Source organism: Podarcis vaucheri (genome assembly GCF_965113315.1).
Source record: "Podarcis vaucheri genome assembly, chromosome: 10".
In the NCBI taxonomy this organism is placed as follows: domain Eukaryota; kingdom Metazoa; phylum Chordata; class Lepidosauria; order Squamata; family Lacertidae; genus Podarcis; species Podarcis vaucheri.
In genome coordinates this window covers 6,168,732-6,193,651 of record NC_138748.1, presented here as the reverse complement: position 1 = coordinate 6,193,651, position 24,920 = coordinate 6,168,732, and the positions used below count along the sequence as shown (strand labels likewise).

General features: G+C 44.1%; 1 protein-coding gene across 6 annotated transcripts in view; it reads left to right on the top strand.

Moving 5' to 3' along the window:
- Positions 1–24,920, top strand: part of CD36 (CD36 molecule (CD36 blood group)) — a 70,816-nt gene that overhangs the window by 35,387 nt on the left and 10,509 nt on the right. For all 6 annotated transcript variants that reach the window (XM_082239768.1, XM_082239770.1, XM_082239766.1 and 3 more), the window contains 6 exons: positions 1,181–1,414; positions 13,515–13,675; positions 15,847–15,991; positions 19,377–19,559; positions 20,338–20,429; positions 22,308–22,354. In XM_082239768.1, coding sequence (XP_082095894.1) covers positions 1,295–1,414; positions 13,515–13,675; positions 15,847–15,991; positions 19,377–19,559; positions 20,338–20,429; positions 22,308–22,354 — 748 coding nt within the window. In that variant the 5' untranslated portion in view covers positions 1,181–1,294. The remainder of the gene's footprint in view (positions 1–1,180; positions 1,415–13,514; positions 13,676–15,846; positions 15,992–19,376; positions 19,560–20,337; positions 20,430–22,307; positions 22,355–24,920) is intronic.

Below are 24,920 nucleotides of genomic sequence, written 5' to 3'. Positions count from 1 at the left end.
CTTCTTAGTGTGCTCTTTCCAGGAGATGTCCGGGGGGGCACAAGAGAATGGGCCTTTTCTGCAATGGCTCCCTGCTTGTGGGATCCTCTCCCCAGGGAGGCTCACCTAGTGCCTTTGTGACATATCTTTAGGCACCAGGCAAAAACATTCCTCGCCTACCAGGCTTATTCAACAATATATGGTGTTTTAAACCATATTTTTATTGTTGGGTATTGCTTTGTTTGTTATTGTATTATGTATTTCTTTATACTGTGGTCCTTGGATGAATGGTTGTGTATAAATTTGTTTTGTTGTTGTTTAGTCATGTCCGACTCTTCGTGACCCCCTGGACCAGAGCATGCCAGGCACTCCTGTCTTCCACTGCCTCCCGCAGTTTGGTCAAACTCATGCTGGTAGCTTTGAGAACACTGTCCAACCATCTCGTCTTCTGTCATCCCCTTCTCCTTGTGCCCTCCATCTTTCCCAACATCAGGGTCATTTCCAGGGAGTCATCTCTTCTCATGAGGTGGCCAAAGTATTGGAGCCTCAGCTTCACGATCTGTCCTTCCAGTGAGCACTCAGGGCTGATTTCCTTCAGAATGGATAGGTTTGATCTTCTTGCAGTCCAAGGGACTCTCAAGAGTCTCCTCCAGCACCATGTATAAATTTAATAAATAATTAGTACAGACCTGCTGAAGAATGCAGCAATTGATGAAGAATTGTGTGTGCATGTTATGCTACCATAGTTCAAAACTGGAGCTTTAAATGCTTTATTAAGCACGGTGCCATTTCAGTGTTGTTGGTTCCCCATGTTCAGCCGCAGGTTGAGTGTTGAGTGACCATAGGTGAACCTGGCCCCCTAAGACCAATCTTTTGATCCATTTTTCTGACGCTTCTTGCTCCAGTTTTGGGTACAGAATTTCCTGTGTGGAGAGAGGGCTTAGTACTAAGTAGTCCACAATCGGCACATGAGTATGCCTGAGTATTTGCTGTGCTTGAGTACTTACTTTTCTGTGTTGCGAAATGTAATAATACAAGCAAAAGGGTGCATAACTGAATTCTCTGCTACAACCTGCAAGAAAACGATTAAGTGTGTGTGTGTGCAACAATTTTTTTTAATGGTTAGATTGATGTGAGTGTGTTGGGTGATATCTCCAGCTGTTGCTCATACTGTACTTTGTACTTTGATCTCTTTTGAAAGCTCATTTAGGACCTTGCTGTGTTAGAGGCTGCTGCTGCCGAGAGGGGTGCATGTGTTCCTGGACGACAAAGTTGTAAGAGCTCCCAGAGGCGGAAGAAATTGCAGACCAGAAGGATGGGTGGTTTGCTTAACTGTGGTTTGCTGAGTGGAGCAGTCATTGGAGCAATTCTAGCCATCCTTGGAGGTGCCTTGATACCACTTGGAAACTATTTTGTTGAGAAGACAGTAAAAAAGGTAAGGAGCTTCTATAAATCCTGTACTTTTTGCTATTGTTTTAATGCCCTCCTTGGTCTCCTTATTACAGTGCCATCCCCCAAACACACCTAAAACAAAAGTGGGTTTATGTGTGAAAAGAGTAAACCCTGTTCCAATACTAAAAATGAGTTCCAGGATTGAGATGCATACAGAAGTGTCCCAATTCTATGCCCTTGTTATGCATTCTGCTTTAGCTTGTGGACTTTGGGTTTCCAGCTTGAAGTCCTCTCATCTTTCCGATCCAGTGATGGGTTTTTTTTTGGGGGGGGGGGGCGGTGTCCTGTAATGACAGCCAATGTAACTTGTGATATTCAGATAAAGGAACTTTCCCCAAATCAATCTACACCTATGAATGAGGGAGGGAGGGAGGGAGAGAATACTGAATTGCAATTACTTGCTTCCTTTTAAATGACTTCAGCACTCTATTTGTGGATAGGGTAGAGGGAAGAGGGTTGGGAGACCATTTTACCAAATCTATCCAGATAGAGGAGAAATTCAACAGTTCCTTGCAAGTGGAGCCCACCATGTAGTGTCATTCTGGGGCATTTTGTGGCATGTGGAAACAGTGAGAAGTGGCCCTTTTTCTTGAGGAGGGTGAAAGAAAATAATATAAAAATGACTTCTGAGAAAATTCAGCTCAGAAAATCAAAACTTTAATATCCCATTCCATGCTTTTTGGTATGAATTTGGAGTGCATTTAATGAAATTTGAAGTTTCAGGCTGACAAGACGAAACTTTCCGCACAACTTTCTTCTGGGCACTGGAACCTGGGGCATATTCCTAACCCCCCCCCTACTGAATATTGGCATGCATATGTCAACCCTGACAATCTCTGCTTATGTTCAGAAACTTGAACACCATGATAAATGTTGACTCTCATTGAATTCTGGTTGGCACCAGATCAGTGCAGATCAAACTGAGGAAATTGTTTTATTTTTGGTCCTTGGAGAAATTCATTTGGGATTGTTGGCATTTATTCACATGTGAATTTCAGTGTTCACCAGGGTTTAGATGTTCACTGTACACACTACAGCCTAACATTCAATTGTATGTTAACAAGAGCACGTTATTGAGAAAGTTAATTTGACACCCCCCCCCACTAATAATATACATCTCAAATCTGTGAGCATACAGCTACTTTCTTCAAACACTGAATACTTGGGGTGATCATTGAATGGTGTAAGTGAAAGTCCACTTGTGCAATGAGACTTGCCTTCCTATCTTTTCCATAACCTTTTCTGGAGGGTCTGCTACCCCTACAGAGCTGATTTTAGAAGGACACAAGGAGCTTCAATGGGGAAGAGAGGAAGGAGAGTCCAGCTAGATATCACATGGAGTGTTTAAATATATATTAGTTGCCAACAGCAACATGCTTTCTCAATCATCATTTAACAGCCTTATAAAGCATTATTCCATGTTGCTAAAGACACTGACAGAACAGAAGCTTTATTTGAATCTGGGATCTGCTAGTTTTCATTTTCTTCTTCCTGCCTGCATTGACCCATTTTATCGGCACTGTACTGGAGTGCCAGCTTCACCCTGCGACTGTAGGTGCCCTGGGTTGTGGCTGCCGTGCAGCATGCATGGCCCTGGCCCTGAAATTTGTGGGTGCCCAGCCCCTTCATGGGGAATTTTGTGGGTGCTTAGGCATCCAGAGCCCCAGGGAGTTGGCACCTGTGGTGCTGTAGATGACATTTGAAAAGTGGTTTGCTTGAAATTTTTGAAACCCGGTTACAAGCCATGTGAGATCTTAGGGGGTGGAGTTTATAGTCAATTTAAAAACTATCCCCTCCCCCCCCAAAAAAAACCCACTGTAAAGTGCATGTTTATGTACTGCTGTGTGCTTAATTTCTCTGGTATCTTGTTCAAGAGCCAACATTTCATAACACTTATCTTTTTATCGGTAGCTAATCTTTATGGCACAATACTCCGTGGTTGGTTCCAACACTGTCATAAAAGCTAGGGAACTTGACTTTAAATACAGATAAAATGGGTTTCACTTCGAGAAGATGGAATCAGCTGGTGGGATACTATATTAAATGGGTTTTTGCGGCAGAATTATTACTAAAGTGTTTTTCCAATAAAGAACTTTTGATTTCAATTACTCTTTTTGCTCTTAGAGCAAAATGAGTTCCAATGTCATGGATATTTTTTTTAAAGCATTGAGGCATCCTAAAATTTTAGAAAGCTAAATTCAGGCTGGAGGCTAGAATATTGTTGCTATTGATGTGTGTTTGCCTTCCTGATATGAAATACATTTCTTTGAACAGTGGTTTCCAAATGGGCTTTTAAAAAATGGGTTTAAAAAAACCCTGAGCTTACTCTAAACTGCTTGGAGTTCCTCCATTGACAATATCAAAGGGGTTTGCCTATAATTACTAGTCTTCTCAGAGGAGGAAGAGGAGGAGGAGGAGGATTCTGGGATGCATTCTCAGTTCATGCAAAGTGATCGTTACGCCCAACAAGCTTGGCCAGATCTCCATATGAACTATATGTTTCCTAGAACACTTCCCAGGAAGCTGGGCATTACTCAACAGGTTAGTTACTTGTTTAATGTTTTTTGTTGTTGAAACACACCGGGTGCTCCCAGAAGGTGGATGTTGTGGGATTAAAGCATTAAGCATTAAAGCATTAAAGTTTCTTTGAAGCATCCACATGATATTTTATGTTTACCTGTTTTTAATATTGTTTAGAGCATTTGCTGCCTGCTTTTTAGCCAAGAAGGCTCCCAGAATGACTTATGCACAGTCGATTAAAGCAGGGGGGGAGCCATGGATCAGTCTCGCCCCCACCCCCCTGGGATCCAATATGGCTTGTATCGTTCTCCTTTCCCTAGGAGGCATGTATTGAAAAAGGGTTAAGTTCTGCTCAGTTTTACTGCATGTAGCTCCCCAGGAAAGTAGGAAAAGAACTGCTTTTGCAAGTATCAGTCTTCCCTAAGTGCTGTGGTGAGGGTCCCATCCACATGCCAATCTTGCCACACAATGATGATATCACATGACTGACAGGTGGGTGATCCCTCCCACATGTCAAAGTTGACCTGCCAGGCTGATCCTGACCAGCGACACTAAACACCTGACTTCTAGTTGAGGCCAGTTGGACCTCTGTAATATGACAGTGGTGCTTATGGGGTCTGGAATCATCCATTTAAGATTTATACCATTGCCAATCCAAAAACTGCATTATATCTCTTCCACATTTAGATACTGGGGTTCCATATAAAATGTTTGGTACTGCATGTGGGAAATAGAGTTGGTATGAGCAGGGAGCCACAGTGCTTGGAAAAAAGTAGACCTTAGAACCTGAACACACCCACAAAGAGCACATTTTAAAATATTTACTGTGACCCACATGAAGAGCAGTCTTTCGGTGTTAGGACTCAGAAGTGGATTGGCAGCATTGTACAGATCTCTTGGCTGATTGTGTTTGTGCTCTTGAACAGTCACTCAGTCAATACTTTTGAAGTGTTGCCCAAACACTGATGAAATTGTGTTCTACTGGGGCTTTCTTGTATTTGCAATTTAAATTACTTTGGGTTTTGTTTTGTTTTGTTTTTAAAAAAAGTTCAAAGGGAAGAATTCAACTTTGTCCTAAGGTGCTCTTTCTGCCAGGGTAAGCATTTTTGCTTGTCAGGTGGAACTATCCCAGCTTTCCTCCCATTGTGTTCTGTTGTGGGGGTTCCCCAACCCCCCAAGTCAATTTCAGGGACACAGCAGGACATGGTGTGAGGAGAGGAGGAAACCCCATTGCTCAAGCAGATGCCATTGCTTCCCCCTGATGGGACTTGTTGAATCCTGCCCAGTATTTTTAGGGGAAATCTTTGAACGATTTGTAGGACATCAGCTTTTCTACCAAAGCAAGCTGAAGTCTGTTCAGCATAGAACTTCCTTAAGTCATCTGTGGCTCCACTGTACTATTCTTGTTTCCTGTGATTTTTGTGTGCCAATGAAACACAGCTTTGCTAATGTGTCAGATTTTCTGCCCCCACCTCCCCTTCCACCCAGTCCCCCATCTTCATCTACCTGTGTGATTTCTGCTTAGATGTTCTGCGCCATCTTGGAAATGTCTAAATATAGATTGTAAGCTTCACAGAGCAGGAATTGGACTCTTTGCATTTGTATGTTCTGTAAAGCATCACACGTGCTGATAGAGCTGCTTACATTAAAGCAGAGGTTTTCAACCTTTTTGAGTCCACAGCTCCCTTGACCAACTGCATTATTTCTGTGGCAGCCCTGTGGGGCTCCGGAGCCCAGTTGTGTCACCCCTTGCCTGCAGAGCTGGCAGCCTCTCACCCTTTTCCAAACACCCTTCCTTGTGGGATGTTCTCTCAGCCTCCTCTCCTCTCCCTTCTCCTTGGGAGTCCTTCGGGCAGCTCCTGCTTCCATCCCTGGTCTCTGAGCTGCACCCCCCCCCACCCTAAAGAGAGGCACCTCCCAGAGGCACCAGTTGCCTGCTGAGCTTATAGCCAGGGTTGCTGTGCAAGCCTTTGGGAGGCAGAGACGCAAGAGGGCATTGGAGAAGGGAGGGAAGGAAAGAGGGACAGAGGCCAGTATTGCCTGTGGCACTCCTGACCAACCTTCAAGGCACCCCAGGGTGCCAAGGTACATTGGTTGAAAACCGCTGCATTAAAGTGTTCAATGTCCAGCCTTCATCCTTGTTCTGAGAATCTGTGTTGGGGAAACTCTGTAGCAACACTGTCCTCCGAGACTTTGCAATACTTGACTGTGTTTAAACAAATGCAATATAGCAGGCTGGTAGTTCTGAACAGAAGCTTCAAATTAAAGCGTAGGACTCCAGGGCAACCTGAAATGTCCAGGTGTGTATAGAGTATCATCCGAGAAACTAAGGTGTACCCATATCTCTATTATTTAAGAGGCTGAACTTCAATTAAGCTTCCCAGTAAGGGGTAATTTTCTTTAACCAGCTTAAGTTTCGGAGGCTGGTGGCAAGAAAATGTAAAGGAAACTGAAACGGGCTTGTTTGGGGTTTTGGAAGTAGGGAAGGAGATTGCTAAGTGGAATTGGCACAAAGGTTTTAAACTAGATGGATGGAGTTCCTGTGTTCTCGTTAAGAAATGGGTTGGCAAAAGGGGCTTTTTAATGTGGCATTTTTGTCATATTTCCTTGAATTGCTTACTCCAGAATGAGCAGCCAAGTAGCCAAATTTTTATTGTCAGTCTAGATAATTCTTTAACACTACTGGAAGGCATTGCAATGTGTGGTGCTATTTTATCAGTTTTGGCCTCCCCTTCTGATCTTTAAATAGTGGCTTGCTGAAGATTGACTAGCTTTACGGATTACCAGGGACAACACGGCCCAAGCCCTTTAGTCACTACACTGACACTCATGTTTAAGTGCCTCAATCTAAAGGAAGCAAGACAGAACAAGCAAGATCATCCATAGCACTCTCGGGTCAGTTTCTTGATTTTCATATCTGATAGGCAGTATCTGGTGAGTTTTTTGTTTTGCAAAGAATGCAGTTCTTTATGAAAACTTTTTCTGCACACTGCTATCTACTGATTTGAAAAGTGGCCTGACTTTGCCCTTGGCTAGATAAATAAAATGACTGCAAGCTATTCTGAGATAATGACTTGCGTTGCGTAACTGACTTGGGTTACTCAGTTTAACTGGGGGGGGGGTGTAGTTGAGATGCCCCTACCAAAACTTGTAACAGTTAACTCATCTCTGTTCTACAAAAGTGAGAAAAAGCAGCTCATGAGTGTCCTGCATCTGACTCCTGATCCAAGAAATACTATGGCACGTGTAGTTCTATATAATGGAATTGTGGGTGATTCCCCACTTCCTCCTCCATTTCATCTCCATATTTGCTTCTGTTAGGGGTGTGTAAAGGTAAAGGGACCCCTGACCATTAGGTCCAGTCGCGGACGACTCTGGGGTTGCGGCGCTCATCTCGCTTTATTGGCCGAGGGAGCAGGCGTACAGCTTCCAGGTCATGTGGCCAGCATGACTAAGCCGCTTCTGGCAAAACCAGAGCAGCGCACAGAAATGCCGTTTACCTTCCCGCTGGAGCAGTACCTATTTATCTACTTGCACTTTTATGTGCTTTCAAACTGCAGGGACCGAGCAATGGGAGCTCACCCCGTCGCGGGGATTCAAACCGCGACCTTCTGATCGGCAAGCCCTAGGCTCTGTGGTTTAGATCCAGGGCCAATTCAGGGAGAGTGGCCGGCAGGAGGGCCAATTGACCAGGGCCTCAAGCTCAAAAGTGGACCTCAAATGTAGACACTTGTTAATGTTTTGGCATTTGATCAGTTTTGCAACTTGTTTTTATGTGCATTGGACCAAAATGTGACACAGTCTCTCAGCTTTGAGCTGCAAATTATAGCAAATAAGAGATGTGATTTGGTAGAAGGCATAATTATTCTCTTAGCTAGTATGTCTCCCAGTCTTCTTTTTGCAGTTTTATTCTGTCTTCTTCTTCATCATCATCATCATCAATTTTATTTATATCCCGCCCCCCTGGCCAGAGCCAGGCTCAGGGTGGCTAACATCAGTAAAATTACAGTAAAGTTCTGAGTCATTGTTTCTCATTTTTATTGTGGCAAGGGACCTTAAGGACTGGAAGCGGCCTGGGCCTCTCTGGACCTCTGAGAAGTCTTGCATACATCTGTCTGGCACTGAGTCAAGTGCTACTATGCAGCCCAGAACAACTGTCACATTAAAGTAGCTTAAAACAAGCCACAGTTTAATGTGAAGTTCTTGCAGTGCTCCTCCTTTACACTTGCTGCTGCAATGTTGCAGATGAAAGAAGCCACAGACTGATTCTGGGCTCTTAGCTCATTTCTCTCCAAACTGTGAGCAGTAGCCAAGGTTTGTTCTTGACTTACCAATCATGAGCCCAGATTCAGATGACACAACAAGCCAGACTCTGGCTTGCTTCATTTGCGGCATGACAGGATTGCTGTAGGAGCCTTTGAGCACCACGCACAACTTTGCTGCTGTTTGACATAGTAATATAGTTCATTTTACAAAAGCAACTGATATGGAGCAACAATCAGTTATAGGTTAAATGTACAGTGGTGCCTCGCAAGACGAAAAGAATCCGTTCTGTGATTCTCTTCGTCTTGCGGTTTTTCGTCTTGCGAAGCAAGCCCATTGAAGGATTAGCGGATTAGCGCTATTAGCGGCTTTTAGCGGCTTGTCTGCTGATCGGATCAGCTGATAAGTGGCTTAGCAGCTTAGAAAGGGGGGGGGAGAGGGAAAAAACCCGCAGGAACTCGCAAGACATTGTCATCTTGCGAAGCAAGCCCATAGGAAATTCATTTTGCGAAGCACCTCCAAAACGGAAAACTCTTTCGTCTAGCGAGTTTTCCGTCTTGCGAGGCATTCGTCTTGCGGGGCACCACTGTACATTTTTGCAAGGAGTATCAAGACACTGTTGAAAACTGGAGGGAATTTTTGGCAATGTTAAAAGACCTTCAGAAACATTTTGGAACATATCTGACTCCTCACCTGTGAAGAATGGCTACATGTGTTGCAGAAATACACCAAGTGAACATGGTTGAACAATTGCCAACTTTAAAAAAATAGAAAACAACCTGGGAAATTTGCCAGCATTTTAGTATAAATTTTTCCTAATCAACACATTTTTGCATGCAATTTTGACTAACGTACACATTCCCCCAAATATATAATGCATTTTTGTATACTATTACTTTCACTTTTACATTTGCACACTTTCCCTTAAAATATGCATTTTTGTAAATATTATGTGGCTGGAGAGCTGCACTGCAAAACTTGTAAGTGCAAATTTTGAAAGATGGCAGTTTTCATATGGTTTTGGCAAGTGCAAATTTGATAGATCTACATTTGAATGTGAACCGAATAAAATTTCTCACCCATCCCCCACTTTTGACTGCTGCAGTAGGATTTCCCCTGCAGACTAAAAAAACTCATGTGTAGGTCAATAACTAGATGTACAGTGAACTGGAGTTGCTTCTGGCAGTGCTGAGTAAATAAGGAAGGCGCCCAGAATGCTCATCTAAATTACCATATTTTTGGCTCTATAAGACTCACTTTTTCCCTCCTAAAAAGTAAAGGGAAATGTGTGTGCGTCTTATGGAGAGAATGCAGGCTGCGCAGCTATCCCAGAAGCCAGAACAGCAAGAGGGATCACTGCTTTCACTGCACTGCTTTCACATCCCACTTGCTGCTCTGGCTTCTGGGATCCATATTTTTTTCTTCTTCTTGTTTTCCTCCTCCAAAAACTAGGTGCGTATTATGGTCTGGTGCGTCTTATAGAGCGAAAAATACGGTAGTTTTAGAACAAGCCCTCTTTCTGGCACTGGGTGCCATTTTGGCTCAGGGAAGGGGAAGCTGTTGCCCTCTGGGTGTTGCTGCACTGCACCTCCCCTCATCCCTGACCACTGGGCTTGCTGGCTGGGTCTGATGGAAAGTTCAACAAAACCTGGAGGGTCGCAAGTTCCCCATCCCAGGTTTAGCCTAACAATCCTAGTTTATTTCTCTTTGAGATTTCTATTGCATATGAGAGACTGACAACATTTAGCGTAGCCACAGGAATGCAAGCCTCAAAGTGTTTCAGGCAATAGCCATCACTACCAGCAGGTTATTTTAAAATGGCATATAAGTAACTTCCAAGTAGAAAGTAACAATTTTGTTTTACTATTTTTTTCTTCCCACATAAAAATGCTTGGTCTTGCAGAATATGCAAAGCCCTTTTGCCAGGAATTGCAAGAACACAATAGTCTCTTTTGCCCACTTACCTCTGCCACAGTTTCACTGTTTCAAGAAAAAAGAGGAAAAATAGGATTCACAGGAGCTGCATGTGTATGTGCAGACACACACACACACACACACACACACACACACACAATGTGATGAATTGAATGTGATCCAGCCTTTATATTTATCCTGCTTTAAGAGTGTTCAGAATTAATAAGGATGTTGCTAACTTGACCAACTCAGTCAAAGGCCAACCCTCAGTGCTGGAGTGCAGAAGGTCTCTGGGTCAGACTGAGTAAGCCTCCTGTCTGATACCTCAGAGAGCTGCTGCCAGTCAGTGCAGGAAACACTGACTCATCCATTGGTCTGGCTCTATATAAGGCAGGTCCCCTGGTTCCACATTCACGGATGGAATGTTCCCTTGTATCTTGGGTGCTTCCTCCCTCTTGCTTGGTTTCTGACTTGCCTTGCACACCCACCCCGAGTTCTCTAACTCCAACAAGGCTTCTGAGTTGACCGCTAAGGAAAAGATGATGTCTCTCTGTAGGATAGGAATGACACACTGTGCAACATCAGTGGACGGTTGACACAAAGAGCGCTTTGAGAAGGTGGGTCTCTCTAGGCTGGTCTTCCTCTTGTGTTTCCTTCCCTGGTAGGCCAGTTTAGGACTGGTCCCAGCTTTTGTTGACATAAGCCAGGAGATGAAGCAGAATAGTCACTATGTTTTTAAAAAAATTGAATTCAGCTTCATTGGATGTCCCCAAGTTCTAGAAGAGGAAAAGTCATTTGATAAGGATATAATATAAATTCTCACTGAGGGTGTATGGTGTAATTGAGATGCTTCTTATTGCAGGTTTCCCCATGCAAATCTAGACGCCTTTTTCATAGGAAAAAGCTCTAGGAGAAAGTTGTTCTTCCTAACAGGTTGCTTTTCTCTGTGTGGATCAGAGGGAAAACCTGAGGTCCCACCTGCAGCTTGAAGTGGGAGACCTGTGTCTCAGGAATACCGTCACAGAATTCTCTAAATAAAATGACAGAAGGCTTGAATTTCCTGTCCAACCTCACAGCGCAGGGGAGTGGGGGGAGCATTTTCTTTGATGTATATTTCAGGGATATGATCGGAATGGCAAGTGCTAGCACGCGCACCCTGGCTTTTTATTGCTTCATGTTGATGCTGTTAACACCCTTTTAATCTGTTTGTGGAGATTAAGGGTTGTTCTGGAAAGGGCAAGGAGGCCTTTGCTATAGGCTGGTTCTGAATGTTGAGTTTCCATCGGGGTGACTGTTGCTCCATCCCTTCCAGTTGTGGCCCAAATCAGGCTGCCAGATGTGTTTACCAAACAGCCTGACTTCCCGCTCAAGGAATTAACTGTACCCTCTTAACATGGGATGAGCAATAGGAGAAAACGGCTGTCAGCTGTTTAGCCGCAGTTAGTGCCAGTGAACTTTCTGTATGTTTGTGTCTCATAGGTCATGTAAAGATGGCCTTTTCCCCTCTGAAGGCCTTATCCAAAGTCCCGGACAAAGCATGTTGACCTTTCCCCAGCAGATTCCTGACTTTCCATTTCAGCTTATCCTCCTCTTTCTCAGTGCTCCACATAATCCCTGGCCTCCCGGGACCTGCTCTGGGTTGAAAAGCTTCAAACGTTGAGTCAGGGTGACACGAGTTTGTAAGAGAGTACATGAACAAGCAAGTCTATTGCCATCAGGATTTGGCCTTCTGGAGCACTTCAGGCAGATCCTGTGACAAAGCTTTTTAAATAACAAAAATGGGTTGCCTTCTCTATCAAGTTCTGCTACCTCCCCCCCCCCCCAATGCATATTACATTTCCTTCCTGTCTGGCTCTCTGTAAAGGGACTACGGACTCTGAAGTGCAGCGGTTCCAGCATTCGATGGAGTTGTGGCGTTTGCTTAGCAGGCTTTGACAGCATTGGGAAACGCACACAAAGTGCATTGCCTGACCCTGAATAGCTGGAGTTCAGCTCAGTGCAGTGTGTGCCTGCTGTACAGACACAATCCTTGGTTGCATATTTTGGAGTGAAGGTTAAGTCCTTGGCAAAAAGACGAAGCAATTTCCCACAGGAGCCTTGTGAGGACTTGCTCAAAAGTTGCTCTTTTGCAAACTTTGAAAAGACATGTGAAAATCCTCCCTTTTTCCCCACTCTGACTTTGTCTTCATTTCCTGTTGTTTAAAAAAAGTAAATGGTAGTTCAGACAAATGGGTTCTGAATGGGAACCTGTTTTGCTGTTGGGATGAAGAAATGAAACCAGCTATATACAGGTCAGAAAAGATGGTGGCAGGAGGGGGAGCAGTGAAGAGATATAAAATAGGACTGAAATTTTGCAGGTTTGATCCTTCGGAAGGGTAATAGTTTGACCCGAATTTCCTGGGATCTAAAATACAAAAGTTATAAGTGACAGAAGATTGGTGGGGTGTCCATTGAATTAAATGGGAAATGAAAGTGAATGAACTGCTTCAGTTGTTAAAATGAATAAATGATAGAATTAATGATAGTTTATCCTATCTCCACGCTTCAGTTGTCACTTGAGTAGTGAAGCCAAGAGGCAAGATGAGTATCGCCAAAGTTATGTATTTAATATCACTTTAAAAATGCTAAGGCCAAAGCCTTGGGGGTTTGTTTGTATTAGCCCTTCTGTCTGCACAGAAGATTCTGATCTGCTATTTTCTTCTTTTAATTTAGAAATTAGGTCTAATTAACTTTCAGGCAATGTGCTAAAGTCTACTTCAAAAATCGTGAATCTAAGTTTTCACTTTCTTTCTTTCAAATGAGATTTTGTATCAATATCTGTACATTACTAGTTCAGAGTCTTCAGTAATTCTTATTATTCTCTTAACCTGCAGGATTATCCCGACATAGTGTGTTTCTCTGATTTGGGAAAGACCAGTCCTAGAACAGCTATTTGTAATTGATGAGCACTATTTTAGGAAATGTTGAAGGAGAATCTTGCTAGAACCACCACAATTCCTACTGCATGTCAAATAAGATAATTTTAAGGCCACTATTGCTTAATGTAGTAGTTGAAATATTTTATCTTGACTTCACTTAGAAGCTCCCCACCCCCCTTTCTCCCCTTCTCACACCTACATATTGACCTGGAAGAAAAAGGAACACAGTTTAAATCTGCACTGATAAATGGAACACTTAGTTAAAATGTTTCTTAAGATGTATTAATCAGCAATTATAATCTACTTTTATAATGTATTTTCCAATTCTTGTGTCTTTTTTTTTAAAAGTAACATTTTTTTTTACATCAGGTTGAAATGTATGAAGGTTCACACTACTGTATTAGCCTGACTGGAGGGAGCACAGCACACAGCACTCCTCCTTTTCTCCTTGTTCTTTTCTTCTTCCAGGAAACAGTCATTGAAAATGGTACAATTGCATATGAGAATTGGCTTGTACCCGGGAGTCCAGTCTACAGGCAATTTTGGTTCTTTGATGTGCAAAACCCAAAAGAAGTAATGGAAAATGGATCGCATCCAATACTCAAGCAGAAAGGGCCTTACACTTACAGGTAGGCAAGGTTTTTTTGTGTTAAACGTGTTTCTCCTTCTGTTCTTTTTTGAGGGTGGGTTGGTGGGCAGACCTGATTATTCCAAATCTGCTGGTTCTAGTGTTGTGCCAAAAACCTCTTCTCCAATTACACAAAAGTCTTCTGTGAAAAATGAGTCACCCCTCCCACCCCCTGTGTTTTTCCTAATACCGTATTTTTCGCTCCATAAGACACATTTTTCGTCTTAAAAAATTATTGGGAAATGTGAGTGCATCTTATGGAGCGAATGGTGCTGTGCGGAGAGAGAGAGCTGCGCAGCGCCCCTTCAGCGAAGGGGCCCCTTCTGTTCCTCCTCCCGCTTTGCTGAAGAGGCGCTGCGCAGAGAGGGAAAACTGTGCAGTGCCCCTTCAGCGACACGCCTGTTCTGCAAAGCCGGCGGAGGAACAGAAGAGGCTCCTTCTGTTCCTCCTCCCACTTGGCTGAAGGGGCACTGCGCAGTTCTCCCTCTCTGTGCAGCACCTTTCCTGCGAAGGAGAGGCGCTGCGCAGAGAGGGAGAGCTGTGCAGCGCCCCTTCAGCAAAACGCCTCTCCTGGCTTCTGCCTTAGTCACATGCAGCCTCTTCAGGCAGGGGGAGTCTTCATCCCGCTACCCGGGAGAGGCTTGGCACAGCTATCCCAGAAGCCAGATCCCTCTTGCTGTTCTGGCTTCTGGGATTCAGAATATTTTTTTTCTTGTTTTCCTCCTCCTAAAACTAGGTGCACCTTATGGTCTGGTGCGTCTTATGGAGCGAAAAATACTATAATCTTGCTGGCTTCAGGACTGAGTTTACCCTGTCTTTGTGAGGTGGCTATCTTTCTATTAAACACTTATTCAGACTCCGAAGTAGCCTTCATTTCCTGATTTATTTATTTTTAATCTCCATGAGAGAAGCTACTTTTTGTTGCCTTCCCTGAGCTTTAGTTGGGGAAACTGAGTTTGGCCACCAACCTCCCTTGCACTATTTTCATCTTTGTTTTGAAGGAGAACAAACCTTCATCTTCCTAATAACAACAACAACAATAATAACAATAATAACAAAGCCCAGCAGTCAGGTGCGCAGTAGCTGGCACCTCTGCCTTCCCCTGCTTAAGGACAGACTGGCTGATGTCCCTGGGGAGGTCGCAGGAAGTGCACGTGGGTGGGAAGGCTGAACAGTTCAGGTCACTGAAGAGATGATTTGTAAAGTAAAACAAGTGTAGCACCCCTCGACCACCCCAGAACAACAAAAACCCTGCACCCAACCTATGACGTAGAATAGGTAAAAGAAAGGACTTCTTCCCGCAGCACATAAATTATGGACCCTGCTCCCCCAGGAGGCAGTGATGGCCACCAACTTGGATGGCTTTGAAAGAGGATCAGGCAAATTCCTGGAGGAGAGGACTATTGATGGCTACTAGCCAAGATGCCTGAGCTCTGCCGCAATGCTGTTGAATACCAGTTGCTGGAAACGACAGGAGGGGAGAGGGCTCTTGGGCTCATGTTCTGCTCCCTGGTATCCCACAGACACCTGGTTGGCTCCTGTGAGTGCAGAATGATGGCCTAGATGAGCCACTGGCCTGATCCAGCAAACTCTTCTGCTCTTATGTAAATTTTTTTGGGGGGGAACTCTTCTGAAAGTATTGACTTGAGCTGGATTTATGCACAGATACGTGTTCAGGATTACTATATAAAACTCATTATGAGGGCAAATTTAATGTGGCCTTAAATATGCATTGCTCGGCTTTATTTTCTCACTGCCTGCTGCTCCCCACTTGTAACAAAGGTTCTTTACCGTAATGGGGTAAGAATAAAAATAAAGCATAGGAGCACTTTTTGGAGGTGATGTCTGTGTTGTCATAAGGTGGTATTCAACTAAGTTTAACTCAGAGCAGACTCATTGAATTAACCAATAATCAATAATAAAAATAAGTCATGTTCATTACTTTCAGTGGGTCTATTCTGAGTAAAACTTAGTTGGATACCACCTATATATATTTTTTGTACAAATCACTGCAATGAAAACTTATACCCAAAGGAACCCTAAAGATGTTGAGAGTGTTGGGTAGAGGGAATGCTCTGGCACTGGGAAGAAATGCTGATTCAGCTGGCTGGTGCTAAATCGGCATTCTTTCAATTCAGCTTTTGCAGTTAAATTTATTCTTTGATTTCTAAGGGTGCGCTATTTGCCGAAAGAAAACATCACTCAACATAACGACTCCACAGTGTCTTTCTACCAGCCAAATATTGCTCTCTTTCAGCCTGATCTCTCAGTTGGGCCAGAAAACGACACTTTCACAATAGTCAACCTTGCCGTTGTGGTACGTAAGCCAGGCAAATTTCCTAATTATGTAATATTCAAACTTTCTCATCTTCAGATTACCTTTTTCTCACAAATGCACAGGTTGAGGAATGAGGACAAAAGTTGTCCTCCAGCTACAAAATTAAATCAGTTTAGAAATAGTGTGGTTGTCTTTTTGTTTTCTTTTTCCACCACAGAAAAGGCACTGTGTGGAGTTTGCGTGATTGTAGCCATACTCTGCTGCTTGAGCCCTCTTTGCCTTGGCCGCTGGGGATGGAGAACATTTCGCAAATCCCTTGTCCAGCCTATACTTGGCTTCTATGACAAGGCTACTAACAATGGTGCCAATTAGTGCCAGAGTGAGGCATCTCCAGAGCCATCCAGCCCTACTGAGACTGGAGCTCTTAAGAAAAGCACATTGCCAAACCCCCTTGGGGCCTGATTTGTAGAACGATACACTGCATGTTTGCATCAATTTGAATTGTTTGTTTCTTTATACGGGAAGAGTGTTTCACCCTTCTTAAACCCTCTGATTGCACCACAGTAGCGCTAATTTCTTCCAGAGTTGACTGCTAAAACAGGTAGGGCTGGGAATAACTTTCATTTTCCCAGATTAGAATTTGAGGTTAGAGATCTGGTGATTATCTTGATCTAATGAGAGAGCCAGTGTGGTGTAGTGGTTAAGAGCGGTAGTCACGTAATCTGGGAAACCGGGTTCGCTTCCCAGCTCCTCCACATGCAGCTGCTGGGTGACCTTGGGCCAGTCACACTTCTCTGAAGTCTCTCAGCCCTACTCACCTCACAGAGTGTTTGTTGTGGGGGAGGAAAGGAAAGGAGAATGTTAGCCGCTTTGAGACTCCTTAAAGGCAGTGAAAGGCGGGATATCAAATCCAAACTCTTCTTCTTCTTCTTTTTCTTTGTGAACTGATGTTAAAGCTGCATAGTTATTGATGATTAGGTGAATATAGTTATGTGAAGGGCTTGAAATTATCTCAGAAATCTTGAGCATCCTTGTAATAGGCCCCTCCCTTCTTCTCTCTCTTCTGAGGCTGAGAAAGTAGTAGCTAAGTGTTGTAGGTAAGATTGTAGGTCAACTGTGGTGCAGTTGCTCCATTGATTGGCTGTCTCTCCCTTCTCCAATATTTACCAGAAATATCCCTTCAGGAATTATAATGCTCCATTCTATTTTTAGGGGCAGAAATGAAAGGTGTTGTGGGCTCTCCATTATAGTTGGGAGAGCCAGGATGGTGTGGGGGTTTCTGCATCAGATTAGGAGTGGGGAGACCAAGCCTGAAATCCCCACTCAGCTACGAAGCTCACTTGTGGCCTTGGGCCAGTTGCCATTTCTCAGTCTCACCAATCTTTCAGGTTGTTGTGGGGACACAAGGGAGTGTGTGGGGAGAATCATATTGGCTAGAATTCTTGGATAAAAGGTGGGATTTATGCACCTTTCCGCAGAGCCATAGCTACGGGGGGGGGGGGGCTATCCCAGATGAAGCCTCCAGAGGAGCACCATTGAGGCTTCCAGCCAAACTGGCCTTTTGACCCGGGTGAAAATGAGCCTAGTTTTGACGCTGCCTTTCTGTTACAAATAGGTTTCATTGCATCTTGACTCTAGCAGCTTCCCCTTAAAGAATCCTGGAATTTGTAATTTTGTGAGGCCCTAAGAATATGCTCTTTAGAGAAACCAGTTTCATTGCTTTAGTCTATCACGGTACCCTGGGAGAAATAATGGTTTAGCCAGGGTAAGTTTGCAGCTGGCCTTGCAGTTGCCAAAATAGAAGTTTCCTCCTGGCCCTTCATTGTCTGAATGATGAGCAACTTTCATAATACTGTACAGCCTATAAATAAATTCTGTAGCAAATGGAAGAGAACAGTGAAGCTGTGTATCATGTGGCTCCACACTTAGAGCCTTAAACCTCAGTTTCTTCTTTCCTTCTCACAGATTAGATATCCCTAATGTAGAGAAAGAGAGAAATTTTATTGCGGCCATAGGCCCATACAGATAAAAACAAGACATAAATAACAGTTTTTGCACGTGGGAAAAAACAGCCGCTAAAACACCACTATAACAATAAAATACTGTGGTATGGAATGGAAGGAAGGAATGACATGCTGCGCCTTAATTAACTTGTAGGGCTCCTTGGCAGCGCTTTTGGGTAAGGACAGCGACCAGGAACCTAGCCACTTTCAGTGTCGTATGGATATCCTTATCCTGCAAGATTTGGGCAAGGTGGAATTTTGGTGGGGTACCCTCTAGCTTCTGTATGATTAATCCCAACAAATTTGCCCGTGGCACATTGAACAAGGGGCAAGTGAACATAATGTGCTGAAGTGACTCTGGCGTCTCCTTATCACATTTGCACATGGCGGAGGCTTGGCCCTTTGAGAATCTATGTCTCAGGACATTAGAGGGAAAAACGTTAAACCTCGCCTTGGTGAAGGCCAGCCTATGGGCAACAGACGAAAGGGAGGAGAGGTATGATGGAACGCAATAAGTTAAAGTGATACCGATGTTCTGGGGCGAACAAACACCTCCCCCCAGCGTATAATTTCGCTGTAAATCGATGTCGTCCAGTCTTTGGCGGATCAGTCTTTGAGCAGTGATTTGATCTAGTTTTAGGGAATCTAAGGGAGAGATTCCGTAGCTCAGGAGTTTGGCATGAATTCTACTAGTCCAAAGGCTGGAGAATTCATCTCGCCATAAGCATTGGACAAGGTAATGGTCTGGTAATCACCATATTCTGTCATACTTAATAGCATGAAATCATGTCAAGCAATTAGATTCATTGTAGAATCAGAAGTTGGAAGGATCTTCGATTTCTGTGTGTTTAAAAATCCAGACACATTTTTTCCCTAGAAGACTAGGGCAAGTTTCCAGTTCTTTTTGTACATGGTGGGCTTTTAAAACATTGGGGAATGCTTCAAGATTTCCTTCCAAAATGAAATACTGCAGACAGTGCACCAAAATGTGAGCCATGTCACTGCTCTGATTCCAATCAACCATAATGCTTATCACTAATGTTCAAAGGTTTTCATTGCTTGGTCTCTGGCTGGGTTATTGCAGCCTCCCCCCCCCCAAAAAAAGAGGGGAGGCATCTTGGTCGCAACCTGAATGCAAGTAGGTTTAGTCAGAGGGAATACAGTGGTACCTCGGGATGCGAACGGGATCCGTTCCGGAGCCCCGTTTGCATCCAGAAGCAAACGCAAGCACGGGTTGTGATTCGCTGCTTCTCCGCATGCGTGTGACATCATTTTGAGCATCTACGCATGCATGAGCGGCGAAACGTGGAAATAACATGCTCCATTACTTCCGGGTTGCCACGGAGCGCAACTCGAACGCGCTCAACATGAAGCATATTCAACCCGAGGGATGACTGTATATGTGTTTGTGTTTGTCTCAGGCCGCACCTGCTTTGTACCAAAGTGGCTTCATACAAGCGTTGTTGGACATTTGGGTGAAGTCATCAAAGTCCCAATTCCTTCAAAACAGAACTGTGAAAGAAATACTCTGGGGCTATGAAGATCCTTTCTTGAAGAAAATTCCACTTCCAGGAGTTGAAAGGGTTGTTGGCGTATTCCTTCCTGTACGTATGTGTCCCAAAAGGGAAATAAACCACTTGTCTTGGTGCTGGGGAGGAATGGAAAGGCCCTTAGAAATCGGATCTTACAACCAGGCTGGGAAAAAGGAGAGGGTAGGGTCGAAGAAGGGGAGGGGAGTGTGAAACAACTCAGCTGTGTCTTCCTCGGCTGAGTTTGCTCTTTCTCAGCCTTAAAGTAGCAAACCTTCTCTTTAGGAGCTTGTTCCGCCATTGCTGGGGGGCAGCGGCAAGGATTGTCCTTCCACAGGCCACCATGTTGCCTCAGTCCACCCCCGCTGGACTAAACAGTGATCACGTACTCCAGACCACAATTCCCACCAACCTCAGCCAGCATGTTGGGAATTGTAGTCCGGCACCATCTAACGTCCACCCCATTGGCTAATTCTGATGCAAAAGGATCAGATGGTCTCATTCCATTAGTGCCCACCCTTGAGAAATGAATAGAGTGATTTTCATTTCTGTGTCATCCTGTTGACTGAGGCTTTAAATTGAACATTAGTATTTCAGTATCTTACTGTGGGTTATTTTTAAAAGATGCAAATTCTTGGTGGTGTCTAACCCATTTTAAATAGTTTTGGCAAATCCATACTTTAGAATGGTATGTCTGCATGCAAAAATGTGTAAGAGATATCAATTGATTGCTAAGAAGCATGAAATGAGGAATGGTGTACATTTATTTGAACATAGAAAAGAACCCTAGATTTTACATTCATTATCAAACCCGTTTGTACTGAAAATTGTGTATTTTCTCTCCTCTCTCAAGTATAATGAGACACTGGACGGCCTTTATAGAATCCACAATGGGAAAAATGACACAAGCAAGACGGCACTCATCGAGACTTATAAAGACAAAACGTAATGTATATCTGAAAAATGTGCATAGATTTTTTTTTCAATGCTTTGTAAAAGATCCAGTAATCATGTACTATGGATCCTTTCTCACGTTGCTATTGCAAACATCCGTGTCTCTGCATGCTTTTGCAGCCACCTGTTAGAAAACTCAGGATAGAATAAAGGACATGGTTGAAATATGGAATTTCCTCCCCAGGAGGCAGTGATGGCCACCAATTTGGGTGGCTTTGAAAGCGGATTGGACATTGGGGGTAAAGCCTTGACCGTTGGAGGCCGGATGCTTCTGAGTGGCCCTTGCGGGGAGGGTGCTGTTGTGCCCAAGTCCTTCTTTCAGGCTTCCCGTGGGCACCTGGTTGGGAAAACAGGATGCTGACCTTGGGCTAGATCCAGCAGGTTCTTTTCAGATTGTTATTTCAGTGCAGAAAGATTGAACATAGGAGATTGCTAGGCTTGAAACTACTCTATTGCTGAGATGTGTTTGACAACACTTGTTCGGGCTAAATACAGTGGTGCCTCGCAAGACGAAAAGAATCCATTCCGCGAGCCTCTTCGTCTTGCGGTTTTTTCGTCTTGCGAAGCAAGCCCATTAGCGGCTTAGCGGATTAGTGCTATTAGTGGCTTAGCGGATCAGCTGATTAGCGGCTTAGCGGCTTGGGGAAAAGGGGGGGAGGAAAAAAACCCCGCAGGAACTCGCAAGACATTGTCGTCTTGCGAAGCAAGCCCATAGGAAATTCGTTTTGCGAAGCACCTCCAAAACGGAAAACCCTTTCGTCTAGCGGGTTTTCCGTCTTGCGAGGCATTCGTCTTGCGGGGCACCACTGTATGTTCTGTTGGCTTTATGAGCAGATACAGGGCCAGGATGATTGTCATTGGGTCCATATGCCTCCCTGCCTTGAAGCTATGGAGGCGAATGAAACTTGCTACCACCAAGGTTCTGGTGCAAAAATTAACTTTAAGGGGATCACTTCTTCTCAGCATAGGCTACCTCACAAGATGATTTTAAATAAAAAAATCAAATGTCCTATGTACACGTTCCTGAGTTCTTTCTTTGGAGGGAGGGATACAGATGAGATTTTAATTTTAAAATCTCTGCACTGGTTTGGGCAGTTCTGTTTTGTTAAATGTTTCACTTAGGCTGGTTTCACAGTTCTTGAAAGAGCAAGTAGTGTAGAGGGCAATGGGGAAATAATCGCCTTGAAGTGGCTTCCCTCACTAAGAAGTAAGATGTAAACACAGCCTCCAAATGATAAGGGTCTGGCAGTGAGGATGCATACGTACCTCCTTGCGAGTAGGCCATAGAATCCTAGAACTGTAGAGTTGGAAGGGACCAACCCCCTGCAATAATAAATTATATTATATATATTTAGGGAAGCTTTTAATGTTTAATAGACTATTGTATTTTAATATTCTGTTGGAAGCCATCCAGAGTGGCTGGGAAAACCCAGTGAGATGGGCGGGGTATAAATAATAAATTATATAAGATATATTATTTTATGTGCAGAAATATTTTGTCCAATGTGGGGCTCGAACCCACAACCCTGGGATTAAGCATCTCATGCTCTACTGACTGAGCTCTCCAACATGCACGACTCCTTTCCACTTAGCTGTGCCTAAAGCATGACACGGGTTGTCCATGCTTGACATGGCTGACACCTGCCAGTGTAAGCCAGGCTTGTGAATCCTGTAGCAGCCCTAGACTCTGGGTTAGGAAACTGCATAATTGAATCCGGCCTTGGATTGCGTCAGAGAATCCTTCTAGAAAGAAGGCACTGTGGCATGAATCTGACTCCTATATTAATATAGAAAAATGTATAGCAAAATGGATCTTTCTTTGAAGTTCTGTCAGCTGACCTGCACCATCCCCCTTTTTTTCTTTTAAAGCACCCTTTCATACTGGGCCGGAGGTTGTGCTATGATCAACGGCACAGGTAAGTAAGTGTGGGTGGGTGTAAACTACTGATATTTAGGACCAATTTCTTACTAAAAATCTTGAGCCAGAGGGATAAGAGCACAAGCCTTCTGCATTGTCAGTACACTTAATGGTTCTTCGATATGGATCTGTCTCAGGTTGCCACCAAGCACATTCCTACATACCATGCACCTTGCAAAGACAGACTCTGTCCTGCAAATGCATTGTCATATCCATGGGGTTATTTGTGGGCTGCACTGCGGATCTCTGTAGATAGAAGGCGGAGCAGCAGATCTGCCTGTTCTCACAGTGCTGTGCATGACAAACTGATGCTCCACACCCTGAAGAGGTTTGCTTGAAAATAAGGCCATGGGTGGGGGGACGGACGGACACAGGAGCGCTCTGTTGTTTGCATTGTGTTTTTGGTGGAATCCACACACACACATAAAAAATGCTGCAGAGATCCTTTATTTTAAGGCTTTTAAAAATACATTGAATCTTCCACAGCTCACTGTCGCCTTCTAGTGTCACATTTGTATATTGTACATTACAACACCTTTAAAATGTTTAGCTGAGTGTAGCTGTGTAGCTGAGTCCCTAATGTGTTGTGGCCTGCCCTGAGACTCACTGGTGCAGGGCAAGTAGGAAAAATATAACAAATAATATTAAGTAGTACACAAGGTCTGGGGTGAAAGCTTTGAAAGGTCTTCCTGGGCAGGAGCCACTCTGCCAAGAGAATCATTACCTTGCTTGAGCTTGTCTCTTCCTCCCTGTTTTGGCTGCTGCTGTTCTCCTATTACGTGCGGAAATGCACTGCAAACACGGGAGGTTGATGACGTTTATACCTTAGATGCCTGGTGATGCCTCTTATCCCACATGCCTCACCCCTAGGATGTCTTCTTGGCGGGGGAGAGGGATAGAGAAAAATGGAGCGACAAGACAACTAAAAGCGGACAAGTGCCAATAAACAAACTTTGTGAGATTTTATTGCAGCAACATCTCTTGGGAGCTCCTGTGTGCTGTGTTTGTCCTTCAGCCAGATGCACTGGCTGTGAGTTCCCTGCAGGCCATGGAAGCCTGTGGGAAATGAAGGAGTGTGTGTTTGTTATTAGTCCAGTGGCGTAGCGTGGGTTGTCAGCACCCGGGGCAAGGCAAGTAATTTGCGCACCCTAACCCGTGGATTTTAGCACGCGAGTGCGAGCGCCCCCCCCCCAGATGTTGCGCCCGGTGCGGCCGGCCCCCCCTGCACCCCCCACGCTACGCCACTGTATTAGTCAATGGAGACAGTGCTCCTTATGCCATGGGGCTGGCAGCCATAGCTCTGCTGTGAAATCAGAGAGAATATTCAGATTTAGATGTGATAAAAAAAAGCTGGTGCTACCTCTGCAGCTCATTTATTTCAACAGTCACAAACAGGAGCACTACTTACCCTTGGAATTGGTTCAGAGTACTTCTGACCTAGAGAATGGTAATTGTTCTTACTGTTGGCACCAATTATGAGTTGTTAATGCTCCAGTCAAACAAGTACCCACAAGTCTAGTTCAATGATGTAGTAAAGTCCCATTCACTTATAGGAATGAGTCATCTAGGAATGCTTATGAAATTTCTACTTGGCAGAACTCCACCTATTTGGGGTTTCTAAATTACCAGCCTTAGTTCTTGGATTGGCACCAATAAATTAACCTAGCATTATCAGGTGACATCAGTTTTCTTATTCTACTGTAGATTGTTTTCCTGTAGGTGCATGTTGGGTCATGACAGCCTTTCCTCCAATTTTGTCGGTGTACATTTGATTTCCCTCCTCTATTTTCAAGCCACTAAATAGCATGACTGAAAACGTTTGCAGATATGAGCAATTGCTGTCGCTCTCCTTATATCCTCCAATAAGGGTGGCTTTGGTAGGTAAGAAGATAGCACAGTCCCTTCTGTCATTCTGCATGGTGTTACCATTTGAAATTGGTAGCTGTGCTCAGTGAATGATTTCCAAGCACTCTTTACTTGCTTTTCTTAAACACACACAGGAGGTTGCGAGTTCTCTTACCACAGGTCTTTTTAGTTCCTATCCTGTGACTATTTAAGTGCAGGCCTAGGCCCCACACTTCCCCCTCAAATAAAATGCCAGTAAAAGACACAAGAGTTGAAGTCAGGCCACAATTGTATTGACTACAGATGAAGAGGCTTGGGATAGGCAATGGGTAACCATTTATTTCTGACCCGCCTGTCAGAAATGACATCAGGGTCAACCCAATAGTGGGAATTCCTATGACTTACATCAAACAGAGGGATCCCCACAAGGATCGCTGCTCAGGCCTAAAGACCCTGTCAGGGCATATGGACAGAAGCAACTCCTTCACTGATCCCTTTAATGGGATACCCTATATTTTTTTTGGGGGGGGAGCGAGGGTACAACCCCTCCTCCAACCAGGACTAAGGTTACCCAGTGCCTAAACCGCCAAAGTTGTGATGATTGCTATGAGGTAGGCAAAACCTCCAGGCCATAGCCAATTCGCCTGATAGACAAATTCCTACCTGGCCCCGCTAATATGGCACCACCCATAGCAAGGCCAATTCATTAAGTGAAATAC